The 19,981-nt window shown below is 32.9% G+C and overlaps 1 protein-coding gene across 3 annotated transcripts in view; it reads right to left on the bottom strand.

Annotated features, from left to right (window-relative positions):
• Positions 1-17,211: 17,211 nt before the first annotated feature.
• The window catches only part of LOC105320164 (beta-1,3-galactosyltransferase 5), a 38,201-nt gene continuing 35,431 nt past the window's right edge, over positions 17,212-19,981 (bottom strand). For all 3 annotated transcript variants that reach the window (XM_066079948.1, XM_034443034.2, XM_034443035.2), the window contains exon 2: positions 17,212-18,257. In XM_066079948.1, coding sequence (XP_065936020.1) covers positions 17,229-18,257 — 1,029 coding nt within the window. In that variant the 3' untranslated portion in view covers positions 17,212-17,228. The remainder of the gene's footprint in view (positions 18,258-19,981) is intronic.

Here is a 19,981-nt window from a genome sequence, read left to right as displayed (position 1 = left end):
AAGATTCTTGTTTCTCGCTATGGAAAATTTAAAATACATTATTGTTTTTACTCAATAAAGTAAGCATTTGCAGAGAATAGAGATTGAAATTTTAATTTGGACCATTTTGACAATATTTAAGGAATGGGGAATCATTCTCTTGATATTATGAGGTGATAATTTTGGTTGGGGTGTGATCAAATTCAATAAAGCCCGAAGGGCTTCATGATAGATTTGATCAAGCCGCGACCGAAATTGTCATCTCAAAATATTCAAAGAATGACTCTTTACTTGTATTTATACATCGTCTCAAGCCACGAGTTTTGTGTCCATTCTATTTCCACATTCTATTTTGTGAAAATAGAATGGAAACAAAACCCGTGGCTTAAGACGATGATATTTATATATTTTTCGGCATTTGTAATTGAATATTTGAAGCTGCTTGTTCCGGTTTAACATCAAATTTGGTGAGCGCTTTTAAACGATGGTTATGCTAAGTATGTGAATATTAAAACAAATTGCAGTAGTTTTGCCGGCCAATAAACCCATAATTTAAAGAAAAATATAATGAACAAAATACAAACGACATAAAGAGGTACCGCGTTATTTCGCCTCATATCAAATACAAATTGTATTACGACTTAGACATCGCTTTATATGAAGGTTACAATAAATTTGGCAGTTCAAGATAAACCTGACTATACATTTTGTTTACTTATATTTCTAAAGTTTGTTTTGTTTGCAATCGATGCATAACATGCGGGTTGAATAAACCCAATTGTTCGGGGGGCGAAACCAAACGGTTCCCTGTTTTGAACATTCACATTACATGAAGTAGTTTGGTTTCTTTTTCTTTAAACCCATAAAGAAATTATTTTATTTACTTTGAACATTTCTAACTTTGAAAGGAGAACGATTTTGTTGGTGTTAATAGGCGAAAGACTATAATTGATTTGCATGGAAATTTATAACGGGCCGCCATCTGGCGGTCCGTTATTTTATATACATTGAAATATTTTAACTGCGTTTCTCCAGGATAATTTCTTTTTTAATAGAATTAATATTATGCTTATTTTTATGAGTTATAAGTAAAGGACCAAGTGCGTTTGGGGTCAATTTCGGCCCCATGTCCAACTTAGATAATGTTCCTCAAAATACTTTTACAGAGGGTATATTTTCATAAAATCACCAATTTATAACTGTTTAAAGCTTTGTTTATGTTTTACTGAAATGTAAATGCAGTATACCTTGCGATAACGTAGCATCATTTTGACGTTGCTCTATGCAACGTCATGAGCAAGAAGACTACGTCAGATTTTCAAATCATTCATTTTTTCATGTTATTTTTTATAATAAATATTTACATTTTTCAGTGTTGTTGCCTGTGATAACACTGCGTATCGATTTTTTACTATTCAGCCCAATAAATTCAAATAACATATAACTGAGGCGCATGCGGGGTTTTCTTATTTTATATTCAGATATTTAATTGTTTAATTGTTTAAAATTATAAAAATGTTATTAAAACCGATTTGGCTGACTTTTTTCGATGGCGTCGCGTTCAATTCTAACAGCTACTTCATGCATAAAAAATACCTGCGCCTTAACCACAAACTTTTTTATCGGTGGATTCTGCTTAATGCTGGTTGGCTGCTGGTTCAGACTAAATTATGAACGACAAATTATCAGAGAATGAAAAATTCACCGGGTTACTCGTGACCGTCGAACTGGGGTATTTTTCGAAAGTGTACATACTTGTGACAAAACATACATACGGTACATATGGCTGAAGCTCTACGAAGAAAAAATGGGGAGGTAAATACTATAAAGCTACAGTGCATATGATACTTACGAAAAAAATTGCAATTTACAGCACACAAAAAAATACGCTGGTTTTAAAAAGATTAACATAATCACATTTTGTGCAAATAATTTATTTTAAAAATTATTCAGTTCTTCCGCTAATAATTGTCGCTTTACTTGCCCCAAACTTTCTCCTATTAAACAACCTTAGGCTTACTCGGAAAGCGGATCAAAAACCGTCGTTTTTATGCGTAAACAAACCAGTGAAACCACGCAACCGTATTGATCTGGTGATCGATGGTTCAGAGACAAGTAAAAATAAAAAATATTACATATTTTTTGTTTTACTCGTAAATGAAAAGTATGTCATAGACTGTCTTGTTAGGCGCGTTTAATCTATTCGGAAAAAATCAAATTTTATATAAATAATATATTTGAATTTCAGTGTGCTGCGTCAAATAAAATGACTTTGTGTGTGTATTTATTATATTTCTTTGTGAGATGTGGTAGAAAAATATTATGAAATGACATCCATTATCAATTATATACGCAAACATATGAAAGAACTGAAAATAAGAATTACCTGGAAATTTGAACTAACCTGATTTATTTTTAATTCTTTTTAGAATCACACGCAATTAAATAACAATGATTGTCTTCATAAACTGAAGTGTACATAAGATTTTAAATTCCATTTAGGAAAAAAATTATTCGGCTTATTTTTTACCTTAAAAATTGTGCAGATTCTACCGGATGAGCATGATCTTACATGTACCTTTAAAATATATAGTAATTCATTTCTTTTTTATGATGTGGTCCCTTGAAATCATTTAAACTATGCATTAAGTTTTAATTCAATACGATGCAACAAAATAATCAAAATTGTATGAAATACATAATCTTCAAGAGAATAATGATGAGGTGAACGTTGAACAATGTATTAGAATAATGTACAAATCAGTGTGTTCTCCATTACTTCGTAGATATGAACAAAGTCAATGGCCATGATCATAAAATGACCGTTACAAATGCTTACAGTAACGAACTCGATTCTCAATAATAATAGCAAAATATTAAACTTCAAAACGTGTTGCTGAAAATGTAATTAAATTTACCATAAAAATTAGAACAACCAACCCGTCATTTTCTTCTTTGTAGTGTTTTTTATGTAATCAAGCATTCTGAGAGTATTGCAAAAGCAATACACGTCCCCTACCGGTTTGTATTATTCTACGAAAGCTTCCAAGCACACAACTATTTCAGAACTATTGTAAACGAGATGACATGCTTTAACCAGAGATAAAAGAACAGACTCTGAGGAAATTAAAACTATAACGTTATAGTTGATATAGAAGTTAAATACAAAGTCGGTAAAATAATACTCTTTATTTTATCTCATGTAATTTCGCCAAGTCCATTAGGTATTCGCTGGTAAAAATTTGTGAAAACGATGCACTGTTATGCACAATATCATTTCTTACTGTCTCCTGTACCCCGAATCAAATCAAACAGTTAAACAGCCGAACCCGACAACGAACCCGATTGTGATAATACAAAAAAAAAACCTGCCGATTAAATTTACAACACAATGTATGACACTATTTTACAGAATTTATTTGTTTGTTAGAAATGATAAAAGGAATGGTACAAGTAACGCACGATATTATTTCTAACTACACAGTGGCCTCGTTTATTCAATACACACCGAACCCGATAACGAACCCGAACATTAAAAAATTGGAATATAAAAAATTAATTTTCTCGAAAATAAGTCAACCAAACGCTATAAAAGTAAACTTGATCTGTAGTTTGACATTTTGAAGCTGTTCAGTAAGTTTCATATTATTCCTCAAATGCATAAAGAAAAAAAGTGTGGGAAACTGAAGTGGGACAGACAGACGGACGGACGGACAGACGGACTGACGGACGCAGAGGAAAGCATAGTCCCCTCCGGTGAAACCGGTAGGGGACTAATAACCAATGATGATTCATACAACAATTATATTTTTTGCGGCCTATTTGACGCTTGCGTCAATATGATTTCTTGTTTGATACTGTAAGAGCGAAATAATGGGACCATGCAGCTTTGAATATACATAAGCAGACCCAACTTTGCCCCAATTATACGTCATTTGAATTTATTGGACTGTATAAAACAAAATCGATACGTAGTCTTATAACATGCAAAGACACTGAAAAATTCATACAACAATTGAACGAACTGACCAGAGTTAAAAAGAGTGTTAAAGAATTATTTAATCATTGACAAATTAAACAAGCATTCTGAGAGTTTTGCATAAGCAATACACGTCCCCTTACCGGTTTGTAGAAATTTGTGAAAATAATGCATTGTTATGCAGAATATCATTTCTTATCGTCTCAACAAACCAACCCGATAACGAACCCGATTGTAATAACAATACATAAAACCCTGTCGATTAAATTTACAACACAATGCTTGACACTATTTTACAGAACTTATTTGTTTGTTAGAAACAGTAAAAGGAATGGTCCAAGAAATGCACGATATTATTTCTGACAACATACTTTCCTCGTTTATTTGATACACACCGAGCCCGATAACGAACCCGAACATTAAAAAATTGGAATATAAAAAATTAATTTTCTCAAAAATATGGCAACCAGACGCTACCAAAATGTAAACTTGATCTGTAGTTTGACATTTTGAAGCTGTTCAGCAAATTTCTGATTATTCCCCACACGCATAAAGAAAAAAAGTGTGGAAAACTGAAGTGGGACAGACAGACAGACGGACGGACGGACAGACGGACGGACAGATAGACGGACAGATAGACGGACTGACGGACGCAGAGGAAAGCAATAGTCCCCTCCGGTCAAAACCGGCAGGGGACTAATAACGCGCGGATATATTAATATTGAAAGTAATCTGTATGAAATATTTGTGTATCGTCGCTTTGAATCCATTATATACGCTCTTTGTAAGGGATATGAGTACATGTAATAGGTACAGCAATAAAATATGTTATGTTCGCTTTCGTGGCTAAAAATTAAGTGCCGAGAAAACTCCTTTTTATTAACAAAAAGATATGATATAACGATTATTTTTCTAAGTACATACTAGTATCATATTGGTTATGTACGTTTAAACGTTTTATTTTAATCTTACAATAATAGATCTATTCAAAAGGCATAATGACTTTAACTTGTGCTCATACACCGTGATCAGGTTAGACGTGTTATTGGAAATTGAACGTCAAATTTCAAATGCAAACATAAGGGGAAATATACACTGAGTGTAATTATTTCTTTGGTTACAGAATTGCCAGTTCATCAAAATCACGTTCCGGATTCTTCATGGCGGAATTCAAACTAATTCTTTCATACAACGCAGATCTTTGACTCAAACATTCATTTAACAAAATTAAGGATATACCACTCCCACATCAGTAACTCTATGATGACAGAAACGAAACTTATCTCGAGCAAAACAAACAACACCTATCATTTTTAAGCCTTGTGGACGACCATCGGTGAATCTGAAGAATTCTTTTGAATAAATAAAATAAAGAAATTGAGATTTTTCATTAAATTTATGTACAATGTGATAATTTCCCCTCTCAATAAAGATACATATCTTGAATCTAAAAAACATTGATACATACATGTAAATGTATTAAGAATAAAAAATCTAGAAATCAGAGGTACATACATTGTATCAATGTTTCAGATTATTACGCATAATGACCGAATGTTTGCATCATCTGGGGCTCTGACTGGTATAGGGAAGCTGTTTGTTGACTGTCACGCAGCACTTTTGCGTACTGTATGAGTCTGACATGTATTGATATGTCAACACTCGCATTGAATTGACGCCTCTGTAAAATAGAGAAAGGGGTCCCAACAGGGGTTCAAAGTTCAGCATAGAAATTCACTTACTGTAGGGTCCCCATTTGTACAATTGTTTTGTTTTGGGTTTTTTTACAAATATAAAGCAAATATGTTCTAACTCACCCTTGTTTCTTCTTTTCACCAGAGCTACAAAATATAGATCTTAAATACTTTCCAAATCTGTCATTATAATTAGAATATGATTTGATTTATTTTTTATTTTTCATCAAAATAAGGAAAACATGCCATCAGAAAGAGTCTCGTCGTCATAACTTCAACGTTAACCAAGTCAAGTTTTTGAAAACTCCCCAGATTTCATTTATGACTATCTTCCTTTTGGTCACGCTGTAGATCACTTTGGTATTGAGAATATATTTCCAGTATCAATTTTTTGGCTGAACTACACTCGGTATTGATAAGACCCAGAGCCTAACAACTATATGCTCAATTAAGCCTTTAAAAGGCCTTTTTTAGAAAGAGAAATAACCTGAACCTTTTATTGCAAAAATCCATATGACTAGTATGTAATATATGCGCATGTCCATTCATATTTATCATGCCACGTAAGAAAATTGTTTTGTCTGGGAGTTCCCAATTAATTTATCTGTCAGTCGCCAGATATCATTTGCCGATCGCCAGATAATTATTTGTTGCCGCCAGAAAATTAATACATTTTTTAACGTGGCACCAACGGGCTTCTTTACATCTGTATGTTGTGTTTTTGATAATATATTACCGGTTTTAGCGTGCAATACCTAATGTTTATATTAAACTAGTTAAGCTACTAAGTGTGGACAATACTTTCTTTCTTTATTTCCTCCAAATGGAGATTATCATAACATATTAACAAGAATACAAACATATAAACAATTGTAGGGAAAACGAGATAATGTAGGTCTACTGGGATGCAATGATCCAGTACATATAATACGTAATTACCAACAAGTTTACAGGTGTATACACTCTATAAGGCAATACCAAAATATAAAATATTCTTTTTTATATAACACTGTAATCCTGTGACATTTATGTGTATGGATAAGCTGTCACACGTGACATTCTATAATAACATGCTGCTGCATTCCTAATTAGGCGGAAATTAAGAAGGTGCCAACAATAAGAAAAATCTGTAAATGAAAGGCCTGGGAGTGACCTTGCGCGTAAAAGAAACAAATAGAGGTCGTTATTACTAAGTCCACATAGGTCAGCAGATAAGTTAATGTCGAAATTTTCTATAACAGTTTGCCACCAGGCTTCTCTAAATAAATAGGTTCCATTGGAAAAGGTAGAAACATGTTCAAAAATATTTGTGAACAATTTTTGCCATAAACTGCAAATTATTGCTGTTTTTGAGGTCATTACGATGAGAAGTACAATATTCACCGGGCCGGAGGCGAGGTGAATATTATTCTTCGAGGATCGAGATCGGGTTTATGGACCAAATTAATAAACAATGGTGTAGGTGGTAAATGGCTTAGATTTATAAAGTCTATGTACAAAGGAATCAAATCAATGATTAGTATTGGACAAGACACTTCAAATTTCTTTATGTGTAATATGGGGGTTAGACAAGGTGAAAATTTATCACCATTTCTTTTTTCTTTGGACATTAACGATCTAGAAAACTACCTTATATAAAATGGTATTAAAACTAGCCTCAGAAACTGAGATGCATACCATGTTAAAACTTTTTATCCTTTTTTACACTGATGAAACGGTTATATTTTCAGAGAACCCAGACGATTTACAGAAATCAGTGAACTTTTTTCTGAATATTGTGATCTGTGGAAATTTCAGGTAAACATTGAAAAGACTAAAGTATTAATCTTTTCCAAAGGCCGTGTTACAAAAAGAATTTTTTTTATAAAGAGACGTACCTCTTGAAATTGTGAATGAATTTAAATATTATGGTGTTATTATGTCTCGTAGTGGATCTTTTAAAAGAACGAAAAAACATTTAACTGAGCAAGCCTCAAAAGCTTTGTATGGTGTATTTAGAAAAATAAGATATTTTGATTTACCAATCGACTCTCAATTTGATCTTTTTAATAGTGTTATTAGCCCAATCTTATTTTATGGTTGTGAAGTGTGGGGCTACGAGAACACAGATATTTAGAGAAAGTTCATTTTTGAAATTTGTACTGCATATTAAGTCCAGTACCCCAAATTGTATGGTTTATGGGGAAACTGGGCGATATCCTTTGATAATCTTTATCAAGGTACGGATAATAACTTACTGGGCTAAACTTTTAGTGGCGCATGATTGTAAACTTACGCATATGATGTATCGCTATTTTTATAAATGTTTTTCTGAGGGTTCGTTTATGCACCCATGGTTGAAATATGTTAGAGGTATTCTTAACTCATGTGGTCTTTTCTATGTCTGGATTAATCAAAGTTTTTCTAGTATCAGATGGCTAAAATCTATTGTTAAAGAGACACTCATAAATCAGTTTTTACAAGATTGGTACAGGAGTGTAGAAAGTTCACCCAAATGTTTTAATTACAGAATCTTTAAGAAAAGCTTTGGACAGGAAATTTATCTTATGAAACTTCCAAATGATTTAAGATTCATATTTACAAAATTTAGAACCTGTAATCATAAATTACCTATTGAAACTGAGAGATGGAATAACATAGAAAGATGTCATAGAATGTGTTCATTATATAATAAAAACACTTTGGGTGACAAATACCACTATGTTATGGAATGCCAGGCATTTTCTTTATTCCGCAACAAATTAATTGAAGAAAAATATTCAACAAATGTTAATACTTATAAATTTGGGAACCTTATGAATACCAATGACATTGATTCATGAAAAAAATTGTCCATATTTGTTAAAAAAAATATTAGCTCGATTTATTTAACTCTGTTTTCTTCCTAACTTGACCTTGCATTTGTACATTTGTGAATATTTTTGGTTTTTTTACCTCAAGTACCATTGATATGGTTTGAGAGAAATAAACATTAATTCGTAGGGTAGCTAAATAATCGTATTGACATCAAAAACAGCAATATAAATTTAATTATATGATTCAGCGACGAATTGATTAAATCTTATCAAAATGAGTGTTTTTAAACGAATATTTTAGTATGAAGCCATAGCCGAACAAATTGATAAACGCAATATTTCATTGGACGATCTATTTTTAGTCCAATGTAGAGAAAATCAAATGTTATATTGACCCCCTAGGTCAGGTGCAGGTGAATATAACGTTCTTTTTTTTTTCTAGATAGTTGGATATGAGCTAGGAATTAATCAATCATATAATAATTATATATAACTTAAATTGTTATCAAGCGAGAAAACATTATCACCTGTTAAGTCTGAAGTCATAGTCAAGCACATTGAAAAACGCGATATTCCATTGGATTAATCAATCGCAGCATTTTAGAAATTTCCGATTTTTTTTTCTGTCTAATATAAACAAGTCAAATGTTATAGTCACCTCGTAAGACACGTGCAGATGTATATTTTTCTAGAATGCTAGATTTCAGGCAGTAAGAGAGCTAGGAATTATTCATTCATATAATAACTTGTGTTATTATTACTACTGTACATGGTGAACTTTTACTGTGAAATTATTAGATTTCGTGGTGGCTCAATTTTCGTGGAATTCGTGGATATCTCTCATCCACGAATTAACATCCTCCACGAATTAATAAATTATTGTTATAAAGTCATACTTCCTTTTATAGGTATAGGAGAATACACGAAATTATGTTCAAACGAACCAGTAAAATTTAAGCAATCCACGAAAATTGGCCCCCACGAATTTTAATGATTCCACAGAATTACAGAAACAATTCTTTTGATTAGTTCGTAACATGACATGGTGATATCAGATAACATGTTAACATTTTGCAGACTTTTTAAAGACGATAATAGCCTTTAACATGCTGCAATCAATGTACGCGATATGGAATTTAATCTTTATCAAGATCTTTCAAATTTAGAAGTTTGGTCTGCAAAATGGCTTTTGAGTTTCAATTCTTCAAAAACTAAGACTGTTTATTTTAATAATAAACCTAATGCAGTAACCCCTACATAAAAATTTCAAGGATGCAATATGGAATTCGTATCTATCCATAAACACATAGGTGTTATATTTTTTGAGGACCTTTCCAAGTCATCTTATATAAATTCTATTATAACAAATGCTCAAAAGAAATTGGGTTTGATGAAAAAGTTAAAATTTTAACTGAACAGAAAATTACTGTCACTATTATATACTACATGTATACTGCCTCAGTTAGAATATGCATCTGACGTATGGGGCGGATGTTCTATTACTAATTCTGACAAATTATAAAAAATACAATTGATTGCAGCAAGAATTGTTACAGTTTGACCTATTTTTTGCTTCTCGGGAATCTCTACACTTTGAAACCGGGTGGGAAACGCTTTATAGTAGAAGGAAAATATCCAGGCTAAAAACAATGTATAAAATTGACCGAAACATTTTACCCAGTTATGTAATGGATATTTTTCCAAAAAAAAGCGTGCTACTGTATCTAACTATACTACCAGAAATGCACAGAGTTACTATATACCAAAATATCGTTTGGAATTGTATAAATTTTCGTTTGTTCTACTGTTGTTGATGAATAGAATGCGCTTTCAACGGATGTTGCATTTTTGAGGAAAAATACTTGTTTCTGTTAAAAATAAAAATGTACTTACTTGTAGAACTAGATCTAATTTTTAACATATGCTGATAGATATTTTAATATTATTCATACTAAACTTCGTCACAATTGTGCACTAAATAATGATTTATTTCGATGTAATACTATTAACAGTCCACTCTGTTCGTGTGGTAAGCTCGAGGATACTTACCATCATTTCACAAGTAATAAAAATGAAGATGCTAGAAACGTTCTATTTAATGAAATTTTTCATATTGTAAATCTAAACATTGTCAATACTCATGTTTTACTTTGGGGTGACAGTGCAATAAGTGACATTAAAAACAAACATTTATTTACATTAGTTTATAATTATACTAAAAGCACTGAAATATTAAACTGATCAATATTAAAACTACTTGTACACCATTGCTAATTATATACATGTCAATTCCATAAATGTAAACTACCATTTTATCCACTGACCTTTATTTATGTTCTGTACACATCTATTGTATTATATTTTTGTATTGGGAGAGGGCAGTCAAAGTTATGGAACCTGTGCCCAATCCTAATTGTATTTTTGTACAATAAAAATACGTTCAAATCAACGTGGTCAAATTTTGCAAACGACAAAGGTGCAGTTGATAACAGTTTCTGTAAGGAGAACTGCTGGAAAAAAATATAATTCCGAGTACCATTACATTAGGCAATTCAACTTAGTAATCAGATAATGTATTTAATTAATTGATGCATTTATAAAAAAAAAACCAACTTTTAATTAACAAATATGCATCGCACATAACATCTAATTACTCTGAAAAATTGTAATGATTACAATGCATACATGTATTGATTATAACATTTAATCATAATCAGTATCAGTTCGTATCCCAAAGGCCTTGATATGATATGGTAAATGAATTTTTAATACATAACACTTTGAAATAACACAGGCTCGGTCATATTGAAACTTTATGATTGTTCAATTGTTTATTCATGACAGTGGAGTATATTTCATTAAATGTTCGACTATACTCTGTCCTGAGTTATTGCTTCCACCACTTTCCGCTTGATATTTCGATTATCATAAATACATTTGTGCTCAAACTACGATAATCCATTAATATGAAAAATGACCAGAATTATTATACCCGCACTTTCTAAAGAAAGTTCGGGTATATTGTTGTTACCCTGTTCCGTCCGTCCGTCCGTCTGTCCGTCCGTCCGTCTGTCACGTTTTACTTTCTCAAACTGCTCTTACATCCTATAAACCAGCAAACTGAACTCTTGGAGTTTAATTTGGGGTATCATGTTGGTTTGTAAAAAGGTTTCAAAAATTCTCTGTTAGTCCTGGGGGTCAAATAATTGGTAAAAAATGACGTTTTTTCACAAAAAACCTTCTTCCTCGAATCCTCCTACATTTTCAACAGTAGACAAATCATCTCTTGGAATATGTTTTAGGGTATCATACAGATGCGCAATAAGGTTTCGGAATTTTCAGTTTTGTCATAGGGGTCATTTAATGGCTGAAAAAATGACGGTTTTTTTTTTTACAAAAAAACTGGTTTCAAAAACGTCATTTTTTTGGGCAGTAGCCAAATGATCTTCTAGAATATGATTGGGGGTGTCATATTGAAGTGTGATCAGGTTCAAGAATTTTTTTTTTGTTAAGGGGATCAGTGGGCAACTAAAAATGACGTTTTTTTGCAAAAAAAAGTGTGGTTCCCATAACTCCTCTTACAACTTTTGGGGTAGCAACCTCATCTCTTGGGATATAATTGGGACTGTCCTATAGATGTGCAGTAAGGTTTTAAAAATTTAAATTTCATCCAGGGAGTCAAATAGTATCAGAAAATTGACGTTTATCACTAAAAAAAACCCCATAGATCCCAGAACTCCTCTTATGATTTAATGGATAGACACATCATATCTTGGGATATGATAGCGACTGTTCTATAGATGTGCAGTAAGGTTTTAAAAATTTAAATATTCATCCAAGGAGTCAAAACGTAGCAGAAAATTGACGTTTATCACTCTAAAAAAAACAGAGATCCTAGAACTCCTCTTGTGATTTAATGGGGATAGACACATCATATCTTGGGATATGATAGGGACTGTTCTACAGATGTGCATTACGATTTTGAAAAATAAAATTTAACCCTGAGGCCCATTTTACCTTTTGATGCCCTTTAAGGATCAAGAATATATATGGTTAAGGGGTGGGGATCTTAACCGTTTCGAGATATTCGTGCACTTCCTGTTCGAGGGGGGTCACGACCACCCCCGGGGCCCATGACCTTCATACCGTTTGTTGCCCCTTGACACAAGGAACAAGAATATATATGGTTTAAGGGTGGGGATCTCAACTGTTTTGAAGATATTAAGGGACTTGCTGTTCGAGGGGGTCAGGACCACCCACTGGGCCCATGACCTACATAACATTTGATCCCCCTTGACATCAGAAACATGAATATATATGGTTAAGGGGTCATGATTATAACAGTTTCTGAGATATATGGTAATTTCAAATTCCTGGGGGTGGGGATAACCCCAGGGTCAGATCTAATAAACCCTATATGTTGCCAGTAACAGTCAATATATGATTATGAAAACCCTATATCAAACCTTTTGACCCCCCCCCCTCCCCCCTCAGAAAACTGGTTGTCTAAACCAAAATGAGAAAAATCAAACCAGGGTGCACAACTAGATATGCAGGCCTATCATATCCTAGAGTTTTGTACTATTCTGTTCAGCCATCTCTGAGAAACAAGTTCAGAGCGGGAAAGAGAAAAAGAAGAAGATGAAGAATAATAATTAATACATATATTAAGAACCGTACAAAAACAATAAGTCTCCAAATTTCATTCGGAAGACTTAATAATAAAAATGAAATAGAGATAGGATCATCAAACATCAATAATTTAAAGATAATTGACAATTTCTGATTCTAAGGGGGTCAGGATGACCCCTTAGGGTCATGACTTACCGGGTACATGCCATAATGATCTGTTGCGTCATTACCTAAGGAGGAATAATATCTTTGGATTATGGTGTGGATCTCAATGGTTTTTATGATATTTGATAATTTCAGGAGGAGCACTTGGGATCATGACCTACATACATCTGAAATGCCCAGAACAAAGAAACAATAATATAATATGTACATGATACATGTATATGATTCAATTTAAGAACCCAGATATAGATCAATCATCAGATCTATGTTTTGTAATACTTCCTATGTATATATACAAGTATTAGTTTGTGTTTTGTTCTATACTATTCATGTTCATGACTGTAGTATATGGCTTAGTCTTATTTTAAATTACATTAAAAAATTGTCAAATATATGACTTGGAACCCCCACCCCCAAACAAACTCAAATATAAACTGTTCTCTCCCTCCCCCCCCCCCTTAATTGTCGAATGATCTATTAAAATCAAAATATAATTTGGGTGTCTAAAAACTTTTATAAACTGGTAAAAAGATGTTATTCTTAAAAAAAATACATTACACCTTGCATAATTGACAAATGATCTATTGAGATATGATCAGAGGTCATATTTCTACCTTGGGATAAATAACTAATATTCATTGACAAGTTAAAATTAATAACAATAAATGATTCAAATTATAAATGTTTATACTCCACATCCAACCCCCCCCCCTCCCCCCATCTAACCTGGTTCTAAAGATTCTGTCTTCTTAATTCATTCTTACATGTGTACAGTATCAAATTTTAAATCATTTCTTGATTGCTTTTTCTCTCCTGATGCACATTAACATTTTGAAAATTGCTTAATTCAATTTTTAAGATTTATAAACAAAATGTTATATGCATGTGTATTAGCCTATATGGGGCAATTGTAAAGTCTCATAAACAAAGCAGTGTCATCATAAGGCTAGGAATTACCCACATGGATCAAACACTACATATGAATAAGATAAAATATTTTATTTTTTCTAGTTTGTGTCTCCAAGGGGGCATAACCTATATACAATTTGACGCGCAATGACACAAAGAGCAAGAAAAAATTATATGGTTTAGGGATGAGGATCTCAGAAGTTAACAAAATATACAGTGTATCATCATTTCATATTTCATAAAGGGGGGGGGGGGGGGGGTAAAGACAACACCTGGGGGTCATTAATGTACTTTACACCATTTGATGCATCATAATGACATTAGAAGATATTCTCTATTGTCCTGTTTCGTGGGGTCAGAACAATCCCATAAGGTCATGACCTACATTGTATTTGATGCATTATAATACATTAAGAAAGAAATACTCCTTCCTTCCTATTATAACTCATATAAAAATGATAAGTGTCTACACTTACTTACATGTAATACACAAATTTAATACGAAATTGTTTATGCGGGGTCAATATATGGGGTCAACTCTATAGTGTAAGTCTGACAAATGAAAAAAATAACTTTTGCAATTAAAATGACAGAAACTTTACAAATGCGATAGGATAGGTAACGATGATAAGCTTATTTAAATATTAAAAGATGATGATACAGTATGCTGTCAAAGGGAGATCACATTTAGAAAGTGAAAGTAAAACTTATGTATGCTGGCATCTCATTATATTGTGCTACTGCTACTAGGCCTACATGTATTATGCTTACCTATATTGGTCAACATCATAATGATAATCCAATTAAAGCACAATAAAGAATTCCTTTAGCTGATCTTAACTAATCCTTTTCTGCATATGGAAAACACATACATGTATGTATACACGTGGAACCATGGTGGGTAAAACTAGTACCCGCTAATGAGACCTGCAGACATGTGTTGTGTACGTAACTTCAGACAAAGATCAGTTATTTGTAACATGCATGTAATTTTATGACCTGTTCTTAAAAACCCCTTGCAATATTGTATTAGGTAAATAACAGCTTTAAGGTGGTGCAGGACACCTGCATATTGTGATGTATACTTCCTATTGAGATAAACAATAAAGTATAAATATTAATTAAATATTTACCCCCAAAATAATGTTACCTAACATTGAAGCGCAATGGGTTAGAGTGTTTACATGTCTGTAAGAGCACTGGGGTCCAAGGTGTATTTTTGGTAATTTTACTACTGATATAAATGAATTTTCATGGGTCTGGACCCCTCACTCCCACCTCTTCTCTAAATCTGTGCACACGATGATGTACATGTAGGCACACAGAAGCAAATCTAAAACCGGCAACCGCCACGGGGAGGGGGCATAATTTATATTATTATTTACATTTATATTATTATTTACATTATACTTTCTATGACATGAAATGTTAAGATTATTGATTAACTGAAAATTCACTGCAAACAATTCAACCCCAAGTTGCACATACGTATTATCATATGGGATTCGGGATCTCATCCTTCAGTTATGAAAATTATAATTTTTAAATGTATTACCGGAGCTTACATGTGGCCTTCATTTTTAATTAAACTGGTACAAAACAGTGTTATTTAGGGGCAAACACTTGGTGCGGGTATTACTGTCTAATGACAGCATCTAGTATTTATCTATTTTGAAACCCCCCTCTTTCGCTTCAGGTTTTAATACACAATCCAAAATAGAAAGCATTGCATTAGCCGTTAAAAAGTCCGGATGATAACGTTGAAAAATTGTGCGAAGTTTTTCAAGTGAGTTCCGAATGGTGAAAAGATTTAAACATTTTCTATTGTAAATCTCCATAAGAAATTTGTTTTCGTTCCTGTGAACTTTTATGTGTTAATAATATTAATGTGTCAGTGAAGATCAGGGGCGGATACAGGATTTGTAGTTGGGGGGGGGGGGGGCGTGGATAAAATTATTGAGGCAGGGGTCTGGGGTTTTCGTGTATTTTAAAGGTAAAACCAGGCTCAAAATAGTGGTATTTTTTTTTAGTTATGTACACTTTTAAAAGATGAAATAAGCAATAAAAATAAACAGACAAGATAAAGTTTTCATTTCTTTTAATCACCAGACATTTTGCCATCTACTATTTCCCCTTGGTGCTTGCTTCCTTTACACAAAAGCCTATAACATATATATATAACAATTTGACACATATTGTTACTTATACCTAATACATGTATTGAATTAAAAACAAAATATTTTAGGCATTTATAAACTCCCAAAATTAACTAGGTTATCAAAGTTACAACATTCTAATGACGTTACGGTATCCGATCCCCTATCTGATGCATCAAATCTTCAGTATTCTTATATTGAAATAGTCTATTTACCTAGAAAAAATTTCAAAAAATATACAGTAATTAATTAATGATTGCACATACACCATCTGGTTTTAAATGCAATTATATATTTACTTTCGACCAGCTTTTAAATATTCAGAAATTTTTGCTTTCATCGCAATAGGGAAATGACAGCGCAGTCTACGCTTGAAACAAAACTGCTGGGATTTCCAGTCTACTCTTGGTCGAAGCCATAAGTTCAGGGCCCTGGGGAATTTGATGCAACCACCATAATGAAATGACCAACACTGCTTGTTTTAAACACAGTTTATAATTGGGTCGTTATCAGAACCTGTCAATATGCATTAGGATCAGATGTTTATAGATGTTTATAGACCAGCAGAATTACATTCAGCATAGCACAGCTGGTGTATCAATGAGGTGTAACATTGAGTCAGGCATAATTATAAATAAAGTGAAACACAAAATGTTAACTTTTCTATGTAAAATTTATCAAATCATCTACAGTCATGCATACTTTAAAAATTTTAGGGGGAGAGGGGGGCGTGCGCCCTCCACGCCCCCCTTAAATCCGCCAGTGAAGATATCTTGGATATTTTCCACTTTATGAATTTCAACTGTATTTCTTTCACAGGTATGTGTATTTTAATTAAAAATCACCAAAAAGGGATGGAGGCAATAACTTAGGACATACTTTAAAAAATGTCAAAAAACCACTTCTTGTTAGATTTTTATTAAACAAAGTAGAAAATAAAATCTTTTAGCTTAGACACCCAATGAGAATGCTTAAATGGACATGTATACCACCTATCGTTCAGTTCTGTCCACATTCGTTCCATTTCTTCCGGCATATAATGGTGTCCTGTAATTTTGTACCGGAAGTGTCCGCCACATGGTCCTTGATCTCTATATCCGCAACTAAAGCCAGGATGTCCCACCGCAATGGCGTTGATTTGTCTCCGACATATTCCTGTTAAATACACGTCCTCTAAAAATATGTATGGCACTTTCTTCGTAGCAAGGTAAAGTTTAGAGAGAATATCACCGGATATGACGTAGGCCGGTCCGCTAATGTAGTCTGGGAACACATCTTCTTTGTATTCCTCTCGTGAAATGCGCCATTTAGAAAGAGGGAATCTAAATGGCGAAGCACCTTTTACTTTACACCCTACAATCGAATTACTAAGATTTTTAACATCGAGATAGGTTTTTAAAAGATTTACATTTAAAAAGATATCGTCGTCTACTTTTAAAATATATTTAGGGTTTTCACAATTGAGGTGAATCCATTGTAATATACTAATTGACTTCTTTGCTAAATTTTCATATTTTTCCTCGATGTCAACTTCAATAATGTCCATGTACTTTTCTTTCTCCTTGGCAATTGTATCTTTATTCTCTTTGTTGACTATTTTTCCGATAAAGAAAACCAATTGTAAGGAATCATCTCCCTTCACAACACTTCCCCATGAATTTCGAATAGCCATCCTCTGTCGAAAGTTGCCTGTTGTACTGGGTACAGCTATGAAGAGGAATAATGGTTGTTTGTTTTTGTTACAGATAGTCAAAGATGAGTCAAGGTAGTTGAAATTTCCCGTATTTTCAAATTGAATGGTCGTACTAGTGATTTCTGTGTACAGTGCACTTGAAATGTTAAGCAAAACAATAACGCTTGCTAATATTCCAAAAATCAAGGTTAATGCTTTAATGCTTGAGACAAAAGTTCGTCGTCCACGTCTTATGCATAACACTGTCATAGCCATCTGAAAATAAATCAGTGTAATGGGATAAAATCCAATCCAATTATAGTAAACTTTATAAAGTTTCTACTTATGAAACTATAAATAAGAACAATATATAATACATAGACAATTGGTAATATGTGTTTATTCCGAATGCATTATGATTTTTGGTCTCCTGAAAATATTTAAGCTATTAAAGGGACTTGGACACGATTTGACTTAAAATGTTCAAATTTTATTTTTCCATTTTCAATGTTTATACCAATCAATATAGAATTTTTTTATGCTATGTCAAAATTTGAAAGTCAAATATCAAGTTATAAGCAAGATACTGGGTTCATAGGCCTTCGTTTTGTATACAAAGCTCGAATATTGTCATTACCTGTTGTATTTGTGTAAGTTTCAATCAATTATATCTTTCTTTTGTTGAAAATAGTTTTAATATTATGAAGATATTGAGGTAGTTAAAACTGTTATTTACATGTCATTTTGTCTAAGTAAAGGTATTTCTATACATTGCATTTTTGTAAACAACTATAATACTCGAACCATGTTTACATAACAACCAATTCTGACCTCTGTATCTCGCTTGTAACTTGACTGTAGCATTCAATATTTTGGCCAATCATTGAAAATGATCCAGTAAATAATTTTATACATAAAAAATCAAGTACTGAAGTACTGAAAGCCGGGCTCTTTTGGTGTGTCTTTATGCATATTGTGTAGTAAAGACTGAAAATCTCAATATCTCTCTCTCTCTCTCTCTCTCTCTCTCTCTCTCTCTCTCTCTCTCTCTCTCATGCTTTTAATGTCGGCAAAGCATCAGAGAGCGACCAAATTTTGTAAGGGGCTATAAACAAAAAATATGTCTGTCTAGTAGAAGTTAAAAAGTTCAACAGTTGCTGCCTTGAATTTTGCAACAAGCATTATATATTCAATCCCCATTTCTTCATTGCGCAGCAAAGTAGTTCATGGAAATTCATGCGCATTGTATGTGTCCAAAATGCATAGTAATGTTTTAAAAACACGTTATTAATAAGAAAACTAAAAAAGATAGACAATTCATTCGAAATTTAAAAAAAGAAACAAAATGCCAACACTTTTGACAAAACGTGGCTCTTTGTGTAACTATTTGATATAGCGGAAGCTTTACCTTGACGCTGTTAGGTTTTTTGTTTACTTTTGAAGTTGTGCTATTTATAGTAACATTGGCGATTTGCCTGCCTATAGCCAGGAGAGCCCGGCTAATAAAAATAAAAGTTTTGATCTCAAATCGTGGCCAAGTCCCTTTAACTTCTGGGTCAGTCTTAACAAAAGGTATTTAATTGTAACACGTTTCTCCCATTCAGAGAATCTAGTACATGGTTTTGATGGGTATTAAACGAGGCCTATATGAAAAACGTGAAATTCAAGTACCCAGGGTCAGGAGTTTTGCTGTAAAGTGGGCCACTATTGCTCAAATAATTAATATGCATCTTTCACAACAAATCTTCTTCTAACTAAATTACATCTGTCAGACAAAGAAATTTTATATGCATGGCTTGCATAAGCATGAAATCTTATACCAAATCAGTGGAATTCATTGACCCTGGGTCATGTGTTTTTGGAGTTAGGATGGGTTTCTATGGTAATTTCAGCAATAAACACGTACAATGTATTTATTTATTAAACACCTGCTCTATAACTGGGCGCATAAAACTAGCAAAATAAGTGTTTAGTTGGAATGAGTCTGGAAACTGAAATCA

Source organism: Magallana gigas, chromosome 3 (assembly GCF_963853765.1).
Source record: "Magallana gigas chromosome 3, xbMagGiga1.1, whole genome shotgun sequence".
Taxonomy (NCBI): domain Eukaryota; kingdom Metazoa; phylum Mollusca; class Bivalvia; order Ostreida; family Ostreidae; genus Magallana; species Magallana gigas.
The sequence above is the reverse complement of the archived record's forward strand: the minus strand, read 5'-3'. Positions and strand labels throughout refer to the sequence as shown.